This window comes from Bos javanicus, chromosome 4, assembly GCF_032452875.1.
Source record: "Bos javanicus breed banteng chromosome 4, ARS-OSU_banteng_1.0, whole genome shotgun sequence".
Classification (NCBI taxonomy): Eukaryota; Metazoa; Chordata; class Mammalia; order Artiodactyla; family Bovidae; genus Bos; species Bos javanicus.
Genome location: NC_083871.1, coordinates 103,772,825 through 103,791,461, shown reverse-complemented (window position 1 = coordinate 103,791,461; position 18,637 = coordinate 103,772,825). Strand labels below are relative to the sequence as shown.

At 47.1% G+C, this 18,637-nt stretch overlaps 1 protein-coding gene across 6 annotated transcripts in view; it reads left to right on the top strand.

Annotated features, from left to right (window-relative positions):
- HIPK2 (homeodomain interacting protein kinase 2) overlaps positions 1-18,637 on the top strand; it is a 203,899-nt gene that overhangs the window by 53,757 nt on the left and 131,505 nt on the right. For all 6 annotated transcript variants that reach the window (XM_061414873.1, XM_061414872.1, XM_061414875.1 and 3 more), the window contains exon 2: positions 8,805-9,888. In XM_061414873.1, coding sequence (XP_061270857.1) covers positions 8,805-9,888 — 1,084 coding nt within the window. The remainder of the gene's footprint in view (positions 1-8,804; positions 9,889-18,637) is intronic.

The following is an 18,637-nucleotide window of genomic DNA, read 5'->3' as shown; positions in this document are numbered from 1 at the left end:
GACGTAACATCTTTCTAACTGCAGCTCAACTCTGCCTTTACCTCCCCTGTAAACCCTTGCCTTACGGTAGCCCGTGGTGATTCCTGCCTCTGAACTCCTGTTGCGTTTATTTTGGCAAGTTGTTTATGTTGCTCAGAATTGCCAGATGTCCTTTTTACTTTGCATTGACCTTGGCAACCCCATGAGATTTTTAGCTCCTTTAGCACAGGGCCAATGTCTTAGATATCTCATGCTTCCTTTTATACCCAATTCCAGCCTTTTTATAGAGAGAACCCTTAATGGAATCAGTAGTATTGTGATTGTGCTTATTGATAAAGAATTCTGTAGAGCTTGTGGTTGATTCTAAACTGAGTTCTGGCGGGATAGACTATACATTTAACGTTATACAACTAACAGATAATTAGACTTTGATGGAAAACTATATACAAGTTTTACGGACATTTAGTATACAGTTTTGGAAATGAATCATTTATAAATGGGCTAACCTGAAATTGTCTTTGTACTTGTGAAATAGAAACTTGACAAGCAGGGTTACTGTCATTAAAATTTTATGAATATTGTTATATATGTCAATGAAGAAGTTTTTTCTGTTACCTTTCAACCCCCAAAGGCATCAAATTATGGTAATCAAGGATTATACTGATTAACTCTTTTCTAAGTGTTTCTAAATGTCCATTCAGATGCATTTTTCTAACATTCATATTTTTTTATATTTTTTGAAATATTCTGTGATTTTATTATGTCTTATGTGCATAATGTGATTCGTAAGAGAGAGAGAGCAGTCAGCTAGGTATGGGAATTAATCCATCCTTTGAGTTCTGGATTCATAAAAAAAAAAGAAAAAGTCTGTAGCTTGTATCGAATGCTATTTGGTAGAAGTGTGTGTCCGAAGGACTATACACGCGGTGAGGCTGGCACCTTTTAAACTAAGGTGTCCTCTTTTTTCCCTGTTTTTGTTTTTGTTGTTGTTACATCATGTGACTTGCAGGACCTACCTTTGCCCCCTGTAATGAAAGTGTGGACTCTTAACCACTGGACCGCCAGGAAATCCCCAAACTAAGATGTTTGTGATTCCATTCTCTTTAATAATGTAACTGGATTCTGGGTGGTGACCTGCAACACCAAAATTAAACTTTACATCCTGATAAAAATGGTGCCACTATTTGGCTTGTAATTCCTTCCCTTGAGCTTTGAGAGGTTCCAGTGCAATTGAATTCAGTTTAATTTTTTTTTTTAATCATAATCGAACCCTCACTCATCCCTGTAGTTTCACCAGAGTCTGATCTTCCAGTAGATAATTTTGGGGTGGTGAAATGAAAAGGAAATGTACTCAGATGTGAAGCAACTCTTCAGTTCATCTAATTGTGAAATATAAAATTATGAAGAAACTAAGCAAATAAGTGGGAAAAAATGAACTAAATAAGCCAATCCTTTAACAAATGACCTTTTAAAAATGCTTGTGACTTAAGAGCTCAGAAAGATCATGAAAATTTTTTAAACTAATCTTTTTTTTTTAAGGTGGAAAAAAACTATTCTTAACCCTAGAAAAATTAATTTCTCATTGAACTATTAAGACAAAAAAGGCACATAGAATTACCCAGGTTTGAACTTTTGGGGCCAGAGTCTGTTTTTTCCACTTTATTATAGGTGCCTAAACCCATCACTTGACTTCCTAGTTTTCAAACTAGGACCTTTGTAAGAATGAAGGTAGGGTGGGTGCCCTCATTAATCGAATTGTTGTGACGGGTAATTCCAGATCGTCCCAAAGTCAGACGTGTGTTTACTCTGTTCGTGAAACATCTGGCCTGGAGCCTGGTACCTACTAGGTGCTCAAGATTTTAACTTCTGGAGAATCATGAGACTCCTAAGTAATAGGGTTTGAAATGAAGTGTGATCACATCAATGGACATAAATGGCCTCAACTTCCCTGGTGGCTTAGGTGGTAAAGATCCACTTGCAATGTGGGAAACCTGGGTTTGATCCTTGGCACAGTGTAAAGAACCTGCCAATTCAGGAAACACAAGAGACGGGTTTAGTCCCTTGATCAGGAAGATCCCCTAGAGTAGGAAATGGCAACACACTCCAGTATCCTTGCCTGGAAAATTCCATGGACAGAGGAACCTGGTGGTTTCTAGTCCATGGGGTTGCAAAGAGTCGGACATGACTGAGCGACTGAGCACACACTTTTAAAAATAGTATTTTGAAGTGTAGACTTATAGGCATGCTTTTTAAAAAATTTTTATTTATTTGACTATGCTGTGTCTTAGTTACAGCATGTGAAATCTAGTTCCCCAACCAGAGAACGAACCTCAGCCCCCTGCACTGGAAACAGTCTTAGCCACTGGACCACAAGGGAAGCTCCACGTGATTTTTTTAATGCACACTGAGGATGTGATAAAGTGACCAAAAGAGAGCCCGGTGCTTTTCTTTACCTTTAACATACAGGCTGTCAGAAATGCACCCAAGTATCAGGAGCCTGGGTTTGTTTGGGGTGTGTGAGAGAGAGGTCTTTTGTCTTTGTTGGTAAGAAGAAATACCTTCTTACAAATCATGGGCTTTAATTCTGCTGACTGTAGGGTGTATCTTAATGCCCATTTTATTGGGGCTGTATTTCATTTGCCCTATGCAAGGAAGAATGTATTACGTACAGTTGTATTAGTTGACTTAAACTTTAATAAATTTAAATGCCTCTTACTGGTCACTTTTATAACATCCACATAAACTTGTATCAGTAACATTAAAAAGCACACAAGGCCCTGATGAATATCTAATAGTCAGTGTTGATGTTTTGACCTCGTTACGAGACAGATGGTAACAGGGCTATATGCCTTTTAGAAGCCAGAGTTCTAAATTATGGTGCCTGGCTGTGCGTTCATATGCGTGACAGTGCGACCATCGTGTCAGGAGTTACCTTGGGAGGCTACTGAGGCTTTCGTGAATTGGTCTGGCTCTCGTGGCCCCTCTAGGGAGCAGCTGTTGAGTTTTGCAGATGTATCCTACAGTGATTTCCCAGGTCCCTCCTCATGGGCTCAGAACCACCCCCTCACACCCCAGTCCCCCACGGAAGGAGGAGAAAAATTCTTTCTTTTCCAAGAGCCAAATAGGAAGGACAGAGGTTACTTAAAAAGCAATTGCGATTGTGCTGTAATATCAAACAGAAAATGTCCATTAAACCCCCTGCCTTTTCTGAAAAGAAAATCGACCAATAAGGAGGATGGCAGGCCTTGCAGAGTACAACACAAGAGTTCAACACAGAGAGAAAGGAACCAGGACTTCCCTGGTGGCGCAGTGGATAAGAATCCTCCTGCCAACCAGGGGGATGTGGGTTCGATCCCTGGTCTGGGAAGATCCCACAACTTTGTTGTATTTCTCAGAGCAGCTAAGCCCATTCACTACAACTCCTGAAGCCCGCGCGCCCTAGAGCCTGTGCTCCTCAACAAGAGAAGCCCCCGCAGTGAGAAGCCTGAGCACCATGAGTAGAGAGTAGACCCTCCTCACCACAACTAGAGAAAGCCCATGCAAAGCAACAAAGACCCAGTGCAGCCAAAAAGAAAAAGAAAAAAGGAAAGAGATGAGAGGAAATAGCTCTTCCCAGAGTGGGGAACATAAACATTGTTACCTTCTTCGTCCCCAGCCTTGGGGGTTTGAATAAATCGAAAGCAAAAGGTGTGGATTGGGCTTCCCGGGGACTCCATTAATCAGGAGGTTTTGTTCCAGAAAAACACTCTCAAAAAGAAGTGTTTGGATAAGTCTGTTTATTCCAGTAGGATTAAGAGTAAGTTACACAGCTACCAGCAGTCTTTTATCCCTTATAGGTTGGAGATTTAAAAATAAATTATTGTTGTTATTATTATTGGAGACTTTCTTTCGCTATATTTTCTTTGAGCAGTTTGCTTCACAGAGCAAAATGACCTCTGCTAAAGAATAAGGGTAATAAGACTGTATTGGCAAACCTCCAGCTCTAAGATAAGTAAGCTTGGGGATGTAATGTACAATCTGATGACTGTAGTTAACAAGCTGTATTGTATCCTTGAAAGTTGCTAAGAGAGTAAATCTTAAATGTTCTCATCACACACACACAAAAGGTAAGGTGTGAGTTGATGGAGGTGGTAACTAACCTTATGATTATCATTTTGTAATGTCAACGCATACCAAATCATTATGTTGTACACTTTAAGCTTCCACAATTTCGTATGTCAGTTACATCTCGTAAAGCTAGGGGGTTGGGAAATAAGACTGTATCAGGACCTGTGACTGATTCTTAGAACAGTGGCTGCTGATCTTGTGAAGGGGCAGCAGTAGTCATACCAGGCCAGGCTGGTGTGGCAAAGGGCGTCTCTAGCCATGCAGATCTCCTCTCTGATCCTGGGACTCTGTCACCAGAGATAGTGAATGACAATTTCCACAATTTTATGACCCTTGGCTGTCATCCCAGTAGCAAACAAGTCATAAGCCATTCTCTTCCCCTTTGTAAAATTCCACTTCTATACCCTGGCCTTTCCACCAAGATTTTTTGAAACAGTGAAAACAGAGAAGAGAATTGCATCTCCTTTATGTAACTTCAGCATGTTTCTTCTGCCACCTCTGACCTCTTCACTGCACAGCCCGCCCCCCTACCCCCGCAATTCCTTGGCCTTAGTCCTCCTGCTTCGAAATACCAAGGATGAAGAAGTTAGGGGCAAGCTTCATACTAGAGAATATAGGAAATGCTTACTGCTTTGCCTTTTCAGGGATAAGTTACCAAAAGCCAAGGGACTGGTTGTTTATATATTGTATAAAATATCTGGAACAGTTGTTCATTCGCTCAGTCTTGTCTGACTCTTTGAGACCCCACGGACTGCAGCACGCCAGGTTTCCCTGTCCTTCACCATCTCCCAGAGTTTGCTCAAACTCATGTCCATTGAGTCAGTGATGCCATCCAACATCTCATCCTCTGTCGTCCCCTTCTCCTCCTGCCTTCAATCTTTCCCAGCATCAGGGTCTTTTCCAGTAAGTTGGCTCTTCGCATCAGATGGCCAAAGTATTGGAGCTTCGGCTTCAACATGAAACCTTCCAGTGAATATTCAGGGTTAATTTCCTTTAGGATTGACTGGTTTGATCTAGAACAGTATGGTTATTTAATACTGGTGTATATAGAATAGTCATTTTCTGTGCTATTGTAGAATTGAGGGGAAATTGACTTGAACAAAAAGTAGAGTAGGAAGAAACAGGCTAAGTGTGAATTCTGAATGAGCAAGCCAGAATAGTCTTGTCAGGCAGAAGGCTGTCTACAGAAGTGTAGTCATGTCACACAAGTAGATACTGGAGTTCAGGAAGCCTCCGTCAGATCTGTGAGGTCAGGGTCAAGGTGGGGTTCAGAGCAGCTGTTGGGTGTTGGGCTGAGGTTGACCCTGGGAAGTCAGAGCACATCAAGGATGAAGTGTAGATAGAACGTGGTTGCTGACACCAGAACAGGAGCTGCCTAGGCTCTGCCCCAGTTTGTGTGGAAAAGTATAAGCAGGTTTTTCTTTATTCTCTGGGGAGAGGCCAGGTTCCATAGGTACTTGTGACTGGTGATTGATTACTCTATTGCTAGAGAACTAAGCTCTCCTGGAGGCCTGGTCAGATAGAGTGCTTCATTCCATCAACCGAGTGCCTCCTATATATAACAATCGTGGCTTAATGCTGAGAGAAAAAAGAAGTATGGGGTGTAAACTGTACCGCGTGCCCTCTGAATGTAGCCTGGTTATGGAAACATGACTTAAACATGGGAAAAGTTACATAGCACAAAAGCTAAGTCATTCAACTCAAGACAAGATATTCTGCAAAGTAGAAATGAATTTGTGAGCAAATGGGCAGTGCACGTGGTAAGTGGCTTAGAAACGGAAAATTGGGAATATCACTGTGCATTGCCGGTGCCTGGGGAGAAGAGGCATATGAATTGTTTTATCTTTGAATAACTTGAGAGAAGTGGTGAAGGCGTGCCAGATGGGGGTAGGGGGCACTGCATAAGAGCATGGTGGTAGGAAACAAAAGAGACAGTCTAGAAATAGTGAGTAGAACAGTTTAATTAAAACTGGGTTCAGGAAGATTAATAGTTGGAGGTGAAGCCAGCAAAGCAGTTCAGATCAAAAGGTGAAGGTGTTAAGAGTCCTCAAATTTATCTTCTAGACACTAAGGAATCATTGAAAGTTTTGGGACAGAGGAGTGACATGCTTAGAAATGTTCTAGGAAGATAATCTGGTGGCTGAATATGGGCAGATTGGGGGAAGAAAGAGCGCTCGGGTAGGCCAGATGTCTGTGCTTGCTTTTCTCTACTGGAGAGTGATAAATGTTTTCACTGTGGAAGTGGCAGCAAGAACGGAAACAAAGAGGTGGTTACAAGAGACATTTTGGAGGATGGAGAAATGAGTCCGCACCTTCTTGTCCATGGAGGCAAAGAAGAATCATCAAAGGCAAATCCACAGTTTTGGAACCAAGTGACTAGAAGAATATTTTATGAACAGACATGGGGACATGATCATGGAGGTGAAATGGCTAGATTTTTAGGAAAAGATAGGGAGTTCATCTTTGGAAGATCATCTATGATATCGTAGCAGGAGGCAGAAATAACCTTCCTGGAAGGCACAGCAGAGCAGTTGGCCGGTGATGAACGTGTGGGGGTCACGAGAGCTTAACTCCAGAGAGAGCAAAGTCCAAACATTGGCGATGCCCGAATTTTAAAGGAGGAAGAGGAAGCAGCCAGCACAGTGTGCAATCAGATGCAGGATGGGGAGTTTACAGATTCACAGGGCACACAGATAAGAGCATCAAGAAGGAAGTTGTGGTTGGCAGTATCAGATCGGTCAGTTGCTGAGAGAGCAAAGAGAATAGAGGCTGAAAAAAGGCCATTTATTGGGCAATTAGGAAGTTGTTTACCTTTAAGAGGGCATTCCTGTCCAGTGTGTATGTGTGCATGGGTGGAGAGGGATTAAAGAGTGAGCCTTGAAGACAAGGGAGCATCAACCACTGATTACAGGTGAGAAGAAGGGAAGGATCAAAAGGGAAGGATTCAGCTGGTACTCCCCTTCCAAGCGGAGAGTGTCCACGTGCACAATGTGAAGGCAGAAGAAAAAGACTGTCATTGATTCGTTTGGCAAAACTGTATTAAGTACCTGCTAAGAACTTGGATCCAGTTAACATAGAGAAATTGAAAACTGAAAGAGAATAGGTCATGGAGGGAGTTCAAAAGGAAATGGGAGAGGCTGAGAATCAGGGGAACTTTTAGCGTCAGAACAGGGAGACCCTTCTTCTCTTGAGACCGGAGAGATGGAAGAGAGGATGGAGGATGGAGATAAATTCAGGGATGTTTTGAAATGAAGAGAATAGAGGTGGAAAGCAAGGCAGCTGGCCTCAGGCTTCTGGACAGCATGGAAAGTGGGTTGTTGCTGAGAGAAAAGGTAGATGAGGTCAAAGGGAAAATGTTAAATAACCCACAGGCAATGCTAGGGGGTCAGAAAGACATGCACGAGGATCTCTAAACACCGATGGTGCTTGAGAGAAGCCCCACTTCCTGTGTGCTTTTATAGGAAATGTTTCTTAACTACACTTTAGAAGATGGGCAGTGTTTATTTCTGCTTTTACCTGTAGGGACTTACCCTTCCTCATCGCCTTGTTACTTTTCCTTAATTCGTTGTCTATGAATTTTTGTGTCCAGCATCACCATAGTTATAAATTGCACAGCTATTCCATAGTTATGGTGTTCTAGATTACTGAGGTTCCTTAAATTGTGGGTGCGGTTTTGATATGAAATAATAGTACTTTCTAGATAAATTGATTGATAACATGACTTTAGCAGGAAAAGTGAGTGAATAGAGCCCATGAATTATGCTACCCATTCCCCCTAGCCTTCCCCCCACCCCCCCCCCAAAAAAAAAGTTGATAAAATGATTCAGACTATCTCAGTGAAAACGTCAGACCAACTGCTGGTCGATTCAGCCCTACAGAATGATTTAAGGTGAGTAAGACACCAGGGGGTAATTATGGTTCATCCGGAAGCTAGCAGATCATGAGTGGCTCTGTGATTGGACCTGTGTGGGAAGCTTTGTCCTCAAATGAGCAAGCCTGACACTTGCAGGGCCTGTGTATAGGCAGGGAGTACCCAACCGTGTGAGACAGCTAAGTATACAGTAGGTAACCGGGCCACCTGAGGCAGCCTTCAGGTTTAACTGGGTTGCCACCCGATGAGAACTGAGGAAGAATTTGTTTCTATCGCAGACAATATTTATTAGGAAAAAACCCCAACATAATGAACTAAGTTCTGGTATTCTAATTCCATCTCTGAGACTTAGTCGTATTCCCACCCTACGAGTCTTCTACCGGAACTCCCCGGGCCCACAGGCTTAGTGGCCAGATTGTGCTTCTGGGTGGAATAGATTCCATTTTCCAATCTTTTTTTTTTTATTTGTTTTTTGGCTGTGCTGGGTCTTCGTTGCTGCATGCGGGCTTTCTGAAGTTGCGACAAGCGGGGGCTCCTCTCTAGCTGCGGTGCTCGGGCGTCTCTGGTTGTGGAGCACAGGCTCTAGGGCGTGCAAGCTTCAGTGGTTGTGACGCACGGGGTTAGTTGCTCCGCGGCATGTGGGATCTTCTCCGACCAGGGATCAACCGGCGTCCCCCTGCGTCGCAAGACAGATTCTTCACCCCCAGACCACCAGGGAAGCCCCTTTGCCCTTATTTGAAGTGGGAAGACAGTATTCTCGAGGACCCACGCCGCCAGTCAGAAGCCAAGGGGCTGTGTCACGTTCATTCAGGCGAGGACGACTAACATCTCTCTTCCTCCCCCGCAGGTATGGCCTCGCATGTGCAAGTTTTCTCCCCTCACACCCTTCAATCAAGTGCCTTCTGTAGCGTGAAGAAACTGAAAGTAGAGCCGAGTTCCAACTGGGACATGACCGGGTACGGCTCCCACAGCAAAGTGTACGGCCCGAGCAAGAACGCGCCACCGTCCCAGCCAGCCGCCGCGACCGTCAGCGCCTCCCTGCCCATCCCCAACCCCAGCCTCCCGTACGAGCAGACCATCATCTTCCCAGGAAGCACCGGGCACATCGTCGTGACCTCAGCCAGCAGCACTTCCGTCTCCGGGCCCGTCCTCGGCGGGCCGCACAACCTCATGCGTCGCAGCACTGTGAGCCTTCTTGACACCTACCAAAAATGTGGACTCAAGCGGAAGAGTGAGGAGATCGAGAACACGAGCAGCGTGCAGATCATCGAAGAGCATCCACCCATGATTCAGAACAATGCGAGCGGGGCCACTGTAGCCACTGCCACCACCTCGACTGCCACCTCCAAAAACAGCGGCTCCAACAGCGAGGGGGATTACCAGCTGGTCCAGCATGAGGTGCTGTGCTCCATGACCAACACATACGAGGTCTTAGAGTTCCTGGGCCGAGGGACGTTCGGGCAAGTGGTCAAGTGCTGGAAACGGGGCACCAATGAGATTGTGGCCATCAAGATCCTGAAGAACCACCCGTCCTATGCCCGCCAAGGTCAGATCGAGGTGAGCATCCTGGCCCGCTTGAGCACGGAGAGCGCCGACGACTACAACTTCGTCCGCGCCTATGAGTGCTTCCAGCACAAGAACCACACGTGCTTGGTGTTCGAGATGCTGGAGCAGAACCTCTATGACTTTCTGAAGCAGAACAAGTTCAGCCCCTTGCCCCTCAAGTACATTCGCCCGGTCCTCCAGCAGGTGGCCACCGCCCTGATGAAACTGAAAAGTCTAGGTCTTATCCATGCCGACCTCAAACCGGAGAACATCATGTTGGTAGATCCATCCAGACAGCCGTACAGGGTGAAGGTCATTGACTTCGGTTCCGCCAGTCACGTGTCCAAGGCTGTGTGCTCCACCTACCTACAGTCTAGATATTACAGGTAAGGCCGTGTGCCCTGAGATAAGAGATGCTGAATGCCCAGAGGCATTCACAAAGCATGTGCCGTGTTGGTCGCTGCTGGGGAGATAAAATTGCTGCTCTCGGTGGTCATGATTTACTCGGGAAATTAGGACATTTGCACTTTGAAACAGTGATTAGAAGTCACTTGAAAACAGAGCCAAGTAAGATTCTTGGCGTAGACGTTCAGACTTGGGAGGTATTCCTGGCAGGGTGGGGCTGGGGCTAAGAGCAAAGGCCTGGCAGGGAGTCAGGTCATCATGGACGGATAGAATCCAGATGCAGGTGAAGGAGAGAGAGGGACACACGTGATGAAGTCACTCCAGCAAAATGCCCCAAAAGACTCACAGCAGACCAGGAGGACTGCCCACCTGGCCAGAACAGAGGATCCGTGGGGGGTGGAAGAGCTGACCACAAGGATAAGCTGGCCCCAGGATGCTGGGGTCTTAGCTACCAGACTAAGGGGTTGCAGTTGCGTCTGTAAACGTGGAGTAAGCGCCAACGCGTTTGAGCAACAGAGGGTAATGGGATGAAAGTGATGCTCTGAGAAGGTGGCCCTATGTCCCTGTAGGAGGAGGAGTCCAGGGGGAGGGTCTGTAGCCTGGGGACCAGGCCACCTGCTCTGGTGATGGGAGAACTCCAGGTTTGGGGTCAGGAAGATGAAGGATTGTAACACCCTTGGTGGGAAAATGTGAAACTTCCATTCCTTCACTCAACAAAGATTTATTTCACTTCTATCATGAGCTAGGCACAGCGCTGGGGACGGGAGCACAGCCAGGAGAGCAGGGGCAAGGCCCTCACCATCCTGAAGTCTGTAGTATACAGCTTCCCACCCTTGCCTCCATGTCAAAGTCACAAGCGGGTGGACGGAGCTTTAAAAAAAAAACAAAAAACACCTGATTTAGGTCCCAGTCCCCACAAGCTGAACGGACGTCTCTGGGGGAGGTATCCTGCACGGGTGATTGTCAGGGCCATCCTGGGGCTCTCAGCACGCAGCCAGGGTTGAGAGCCGCTGCTCAGGAGGGACCCAGATGAGAGCCCTGGCTCGGGTCAGAGAGGCCTTGTTTCTCTATTCACTAAAGTGTGTGGCTGGGCTGGTTGCCTTGTTCCTGACCCGTAAACTGGGTGGGTCTGGGCACCAGCCATGTGGGGCTGGTGGACAGTGGAGCCAGGACATGACTTGGGTGCTTGCTCTGAGTCCAGCATGTGGTGGGTGCTCAGGGCTTGGATAGGAACAGGAACAAGTGAGTCTGTTCTGGGAGATGGCAGTGGGCTGCGCTTGAGGGAATGTTTGAACGGTCCAAGACTCATGGAGTTTGGCAAGAAATGAAACTAAAACCCCCACGAGAAGATGAGGGCTGACAACACATTTAGGAGGTTGACACGTGGGTGGTGAAACCTGAATCCCTCGACCTTATCGTGCCCAGGCCCTGTGGGCCCAGCCCCGAAGGGTGCCCACGCTTTCTGCTCACCCCTCCGTCCCGGGCACATGGGCACAGCCAGCCCATCAACCCATTCTGAGGCTGTCCTGGCGCGTCCCCACCTTGTCTGCCCATCTGCCCACCCCTCCACCTGGCCAGATATGCACAGGTGCCCTCACCCCAGGGTCTCCTGACCCAACCCGGCCCTCACCCTTGGGTCTCCATCCATGACCTCACACCCCCTCCCCTGGATGATCTGTGGCCACGAGACAGGCATCCCCATGGTCCCCCACCTCCCTTATCTCAGTCCTGACTCAAACAGATTTGCAAGCCATTCCACCTGTTGCATCCATCACCATCCCCCCATCCCTTCTTGAGCATCCAGGGAAGAGCCTCACGTCCATGTCCCCTGGGTTTCTGGAGGGGTGGATCTGTATTGCTCACCCGGTTCCTCTCCACTCACCTGCTTCTTAAGCCTCTGTGGTCAGCTGTGAACCTGCAGCCCCGGAGCCAGGCAAAGAAGGAGGCTGTGAGCCTGGTGCCGTGGCAGCTGCGGAAGGGAGCCTGGGCTTGCGGACCCCAGGGGAGGGCATGAGGAGGTGGTTGGGCAGGACTGGGATGGCAGGTGTTCTCTTGAAAGTGCCCTTCTCTCAATGTGCAGTCTGGGTGGCATCATGTAGGCTTACCTGCCCGTCTGAGGGATATTCAGTGCTGTGGCCAGCTCCTTGCCGCCATTGTCCCTCTGCACTTGGGGGTGCCAGACCAGGATGCCAGAGGCCACTTCTTCCTGGGTCTTGGCCTGAATTTAGGGTGAACTGCAGCAGAGTCAAGATGCTCAGGCTTTTATTATTTTATTAACTTGATGCCATTTAGTGAAGAATACTGGCTTCATTCATGTTTATTAAAAATCGAGCACAGCAATCCTGAGTGCTTAGTCCTCAGTCATGTCCAACTCTTTGCAACCCCATGGACTGTAGCCCACCAGACTCCTCTGTCCATGGGGTTTCTCAGGGAAGAATACTAGAGTGGATTGCCATTACCTTCTCCAGGGGATCTCCCCAACCCAGAGGCTTCCCTGGTGACTCAGTGGTAAAGAATCCACCTGCCAGTGCAGGAGATACAGGAGAATTGCAGGAGAATTGGGGTCGATCCCTGGGTTGGGGAAATGGACAGAGGAGTCTATTGGACTACATACACTCCATGGAGTTGCTAAGACTCAGATATGACTTAGTGACTAAACAACAACATTCTTAACGTAGATCTTAGTAACCTCAGCATACCTTTTTTCTTTCCTTATTAAATGGAGCACTTTCACCTTTTCACTTAAAAGAAGCTCTTTATGGCTTCTCTTTGGTATCTCTGAATTCCCAGCATCACTACTTTTGCGCTTTGGGGCTGTTATTAAGTAAAATAAGGGCTACTTGAACACAGGCACTGCCATACCACAGTCAGTCTGATCGTCGAGTTGGCTACCAGGAGAGTCTACTGGGGGCTCACGGGCAGAACATGCTGAGCGAAGGGAAGATTCCCATCCTGGCTGGGATAGAATGGAACTTGATGAGATTTTATCATGCTCCTCAGAATAGCAAGCAATTTAAAACTTAAGAATTGTTCGTTTCTGGAATTTTTCACTTAATGTTTTTGGATTGAGGTTGACTATGATTAAGGGGGAGGGACTACTGCATTTGATTCTATATTGATACCAGTTATTTTTCTTTTTTTTTTGGAGCAAGCAATAAGTTGATGCTTGGATATTTCCACTGTCAGTGTGACCGGCAGACTGAAAACAAGACTAAATATTAAGCTCTACCCAGGAAAAACAAAAAGACATGCCATTCAGGCAGGAGATAGTGATTAAAATGTGTGAATTTTTGTTTGTTTGCTTCTGCTCCAAGCTGTTCAAAATACTCTTGTCTAGATTTCATTTGAAATACTTAAGACTATTACCAGGACCAAAGAAGTAGGGGGGAGGTGTGTATAAAAACTTAGGATGTAAAAAATGGCCAGTAGTCTTTTCCTTCAGAATAATCTAGCCTTTTTTGCCTGGTTCAAAAGGTTTCAGACACTATCTTAAAATTGGGGGCGGAGATACATTTTAATTCGGTTCAACTCATCACAGGTTCATTGGGTGCCTACCGTCTGTCCTGTGGTGGATGCACTGAAGGGTGGGAGAGATAAGACACAAGAGTTCCAATCTGGAGGAGTTTATGGTTTCTCTGAGGAGATTAAAAGACACAAGCAGATTGCCTGGAGTGTAATTCTGATACTTTGATATTGCAAATGTTTGATCACTCAGCAGATATTCATTGAGACTCTAGGGAACCCGTGATGAGAAAAACCAGTAAAAGAGATTCAAAGTCAATGAAAGATTTTGCAAGATGGGTTAATAGGGAAGATTTATAGAGCGCAGCTATATATTGAAGGACTGTTGAGGTCTGTCTTAAAGGAAATGTGAGATGGGGGTGGGGAGCAGCCTGAGAGGCACAGAGACTGGAATAAATAAGGGAATATGGTGGAGGTGGGGAAACAACATGAGATCTGCAGGTAGTTGGGGGCCTGGGTTGGAAAGGAAGGGTTAGGTGAGAGAGGCCAGACAGTGGAGAATTTTGATTGAGGCTTCAGGGGCTTGGATTTAACAAAGGAGTAATTCAGGGACGTTAAGAATATTAGTGAAGTTAATCAATTGAAATGGCAGGAAAACGTTTGGGAAAACGCAGAGGCCAGGAGACAACAGTGGTTATTCATGAATAAAGGGAAGAGGCCATAGATTATAATGGGAATTCCCCCACCCCCACCAGTATAAATGTGAACATGTTTTTTTGGCTGCTCTGGGTCTTCTTTGCAGTGCAGGGCTTCTTTTGTTCTTGAGCATGTGGGATCTTAGTTCCTCTTGTTGGTGTTCAGTCACTAAGTCATGTCTGACTCTTTGCAACCCTATGGACTACAGCATACCAGGCTCCTCTGTCCACTGTCTCCCGAAGTTTGCTCAAACTCATGTCCATTGAGTCGGTGATGCTATCCAACCATTTCATCCTCTGCCACCCCCTTCTCCTTTTGCTTTCAACCTTTCCCAATGTCAGAGTCTTTTCCAGTGAGTCAGCTCTTCACATCAGGTGGCCGAAATATTGGAGCTTCAGCATCAGTCCTTCCAATGAATATTCAGGGTTGAATTCCTTTAGGATTGACTGGTTTGATCTCCTTGCTGTCCAAAGGACCTTCAAGAGTCTTCTCCAGTACCACAATTCTAAAGTATCAATTCTTCAGCACTCAGCCTTCTTTATAGTCCAACTCTCACATCTGTACATGACGACAGGAAAAACCATAGCTCTGACTATACAGACCTATGTCGGCAAAGTGGTATCTCTGCTTTCTAATACACTGTCTAGGTTTGTCATGGCTTCTCTTCCAAGGAGCAAACATCTTTTAATTTCATGGCTGCGGTCACCATCCGCAGTGATTTTGAAGCCCAAGAAAATAAAGTCTGTCACTACTTCCACTGACAAGGGAGCAAACCTGTATCCTCTGCAGGAAAGCAGGTTCTTAACCACTGGACACCCAGGGAAATTCCTGTGAACATTTTTAATGCTTTTACATTCTGGTAATGTGATTGCAGAGTTGGCTAGAGGAAATAGGTTGGTTGGTTTGGTTTGCTGTCTTTTGTTCATGGACTCTGCTTTCCCTAAGGCACAGTTGTAAGGCTCTGGCCTCCAGAACCTGGTTTCAAGTCCCACCAGTGCTATCAAGTAACAGGCTCTGGGAGGAGAGTTGAGAGATCTCAGCTCCAGTCCTGGCCCTGTGGGTCCCCAGCTGACTGTGTTCCCCTGAGTCGGTGTATTGATAGAATATCCACTGTGAGCCATCCCCACTCCCGCGTCTGGATCCCATTATGACCAGGGCTTCGTCCTTGGCCAGGGGACAGTTTCCTCTCCTGTGGGCTGACCTTGATCTCATTAGTTCACACTGGGGACCCGCCATCACCTCCTCCCCATCAACAGGGAACACAGGATCTTCCAAAAGGCCTTAAGTCACTTCAAAAAAGGGGCAAAACTTAATAAAGCCATAAAAATAAGTTTCCAAAACTGCAAAGCTTGTGCAGATTAAAAAGTGTAAAAGATTCCTGAGTAGGAGTTAGGTTTGATTGAAAAGAAGAGCTCTGAAAGCAACTGCAGGCATTGGCTTTTCAGCTAATTTGTCTTTCGTTACCAGCAGATGCAACAGGAAAGGGTGCTAGTTCACCCTTGAGAACATTGAGTGACAGCTTCAACCTACTGGCAGTCTCAGTCACCCAAATGAAGGAGGTGGTTTATAAATATGTGGAAGCTTTTAGAGTTGCAATCTCCTTTCTGAGGAGAAGTAATCAATAAGTTATCTGGGCTGTTAGGTTATCTTTAGTTTTTCCTTGCTTTTGTCTCAGACCTTGAGTTGTGTGGTGAAATAATTTGAAATTGGATTTTGCTTTAGTATGAACTTAAGTGAGAACCCCTCTGGTTTTTTTTGAGTGTATCTCTACCCCAGTGTTGTAGTCCTTCTTACACACACACACACACGTGCACAGTCACGCAAATAAACCCGGATGCCACAATATAAGCCCACACATGACTTACGCACACCTGGGTGTGCTTGTGAGCGTCTTGGTGATAGAAGCTAGCTCTCAACTCTAGCAAAGATGCTGATGTACACAGATGCCCACCACAGGGAGAAGGACACATACACACAACTTCACAGACACTGAGAAGCCACATACATTCACAGATCACATGAGCCAACCAGAGTGACCCTGGAGGCCAAGGGCCCAGGTGCAAAAGCATCCGTGTTGATGCCCCGGAAACTTGACCCAATTGTCTGCCTTGCTGCAGAACTACCATCCACACGTCCGCAAACCTGAGGATGGTAGGGCTGGAACCACTCTTGAGCTCAGAGTACGAACCAGTCTTTTTCAAAGTGTGATCGAAGGACCCTTCTTCCGCAGTACCAACCAGGTGCCTGTTAAAAATGGAGATTCCTGGGTTGCAAAACAGATCTAAGAAACAGGCTTTCTGGGTATGGGGCAGGATGATTTAAACAAGCTCTGCAGCTCATTCTTTTTTTTTTTAAGCCACTTTATTGAGGTATGCTGCTGCTGCTGCTAAGTCGCTTCAGTCGTGTCCGACTCTGTGCGACCCCATAGATGGCAGCCCACCAGGCTCCCCTGTCCCTGGGATTCTCCAGGCAAGAACACTGGAGTGGGTTGCCATTTCCTTCTCCAATGCATGAAAGTGAAAAGTGAAAGGGAAGTCGCCCAGTCATGTCCGACTCTTAGCGACTCCATGGACTGCAGCCTACCAGGCTCCTCCATCCATGGGATTTGCCAGGCAAGAATACTGGAGTGGGTTGCCACTGTATGACTGACATACAAAAAAGCCTTACATGTTTAATATGTACAACTTGATGAGTTTGGAGGTAAAACTATCACCGCAGTTAGTGCCCTAAACAGATCTATCACCTCCAGAAGTTTCCTCCTGCTTTATTTCTTTATTTACATTTTAAAAATTATTATTTTGTCCTTTGAGAACTGTTGCTCAAGTTGGCTTGGATCCCAGAGTCCGTCACCCCACAGAGGGCGTTACTACTTGCCCCGTCAAAATGGGAGCCGTGGGGCTACTGTTGACAGCCTGGCATGGAACCGTTGACCTTTCACCTCAGTGGCTGACAGCCCCTCCTTCGGGGCCCAGTTGTTAGATTCCTTGTGGTCAGACCCTTTCTGCTTCAATGGTGGTGACAGTGAAGATCCAAAAATAGTTGACGCATGGGACAGGAGGGGTTTATGTGGGTTGGTAAACTGACAAGTGGGTGCTTGGGAGGGGGTTGTGATGGGGGTGGGTGGGCGTGGGGAAGCCTTAATGCATGGCAGAGACATTAATACACATGGCTATCTGCATAATCTGCAATCAATGTAGCATTTATGGCCAGTTACTGAACTGTCCCCGTAGCCACAGCTGGGTTTGAAGCCGTAATCCTCATTTCTGGATCCGACAAGTAATTTTTTGAATTCCGAAGATGTGCCAGACACTGTGCTTTGTGCTGAGGTTTCAAGAGGCGAGTAGGAGTGCCCTCAGCTATGCAGCTGTACTCCCAAGCCTGTCACGGAGTGAGCTGTCCCCCGGGGAGGCAGTGGGGGTGCGTCGGGCTCCACTGTCCTGGTCCGCCCCGGCGCAGATGTCTTGTTAAACACAGAAGGCAGAGTGCATCGCCTTTGAATGGCTCTGTCTGGTCTCCCTGGGTGCCACTCATGTCTTCTGAGTCCTGGGTGCCCTCCCCAGTGAATGCCGCCCCACCTCCCACCTGTCCTTGGTCCCCCCAAGGACAGGTGGGACTCTGCCTCACAGCTGGGACAGACCCGGCCATCCTCCTGCATCCCCTCACCAGGCTTCCAGAGGAGGAAGGAACGCCCAGCCTCAGCCTCCGCAGGGCAGCTCCAATATGGACTTCCCTTCCTCCCTTGGTTCCATCAGCTGCTGGCTCACAGGGCCTTAAAGCCGGATGGAGGAGCTGGGCTCTCGGTGTTGAGTGTTGGCCCCTGGCCCTCGTTCCTGAGTAGAGATGGAGATATTGACATTGCAGAAGCAATTGTCATGGGTTAGCTCCCCAAAGCAGAGCCCAAGGCAGGGCTGGGGTGCTACACGTCTGTGTGGGAGAAGACCTCAAGAAGCTGGGGGCAGGGGGTGATTCCACGAGGAGTTAGGGGCCTGCTATAGGCCTCAGGGATCTTGCCCCAGGCAAGGGGAGGCTGGGGTTCTGAGGCTCCTCACCCCGAGACCGAGGGCCCTCAGGGGCATTGACTGTCCTGTGCCTTTGTGTGGGCTGAGCTTGTTCGAGGTCTGGGTGGGCTTGAGCAGACGCAGGGGAGCCCATGAGGCAGAACAGACCACGTGACTGTGGCCGAGATCAGCGGGAAACATGACACGGGCCCCAGGAACCATGAAAGTGTGAGCTCCAGCCCCTGCCCAGGGATCCGCTTTGTCCTCCTCGCCAACTACAAGTGTGGCATTTTTAAATAGAAAGGGAATATAGGCGAAATGCCTTTGTGGACAAATTTAAGTATTAGAGGCTAAGAATTCGGAACTGAACTCCAGATTTTGGTTTTGGAAGAGTTGGAGAATCTGACTTAAAAGCTCAAAAAAAAAAAAAAGAAAGAATGAATCTTGCCTCCACCCCACTGCCTTTTGATCTGCCCAGCCTGCTGGCTAGACATGCAAGATGGGCCAGGCTCTCAGAGCGAGATACCTGCGCAGGGGGAGGTGCCTGAAGCATGTGTCTGTAGAAGCAGTGGGG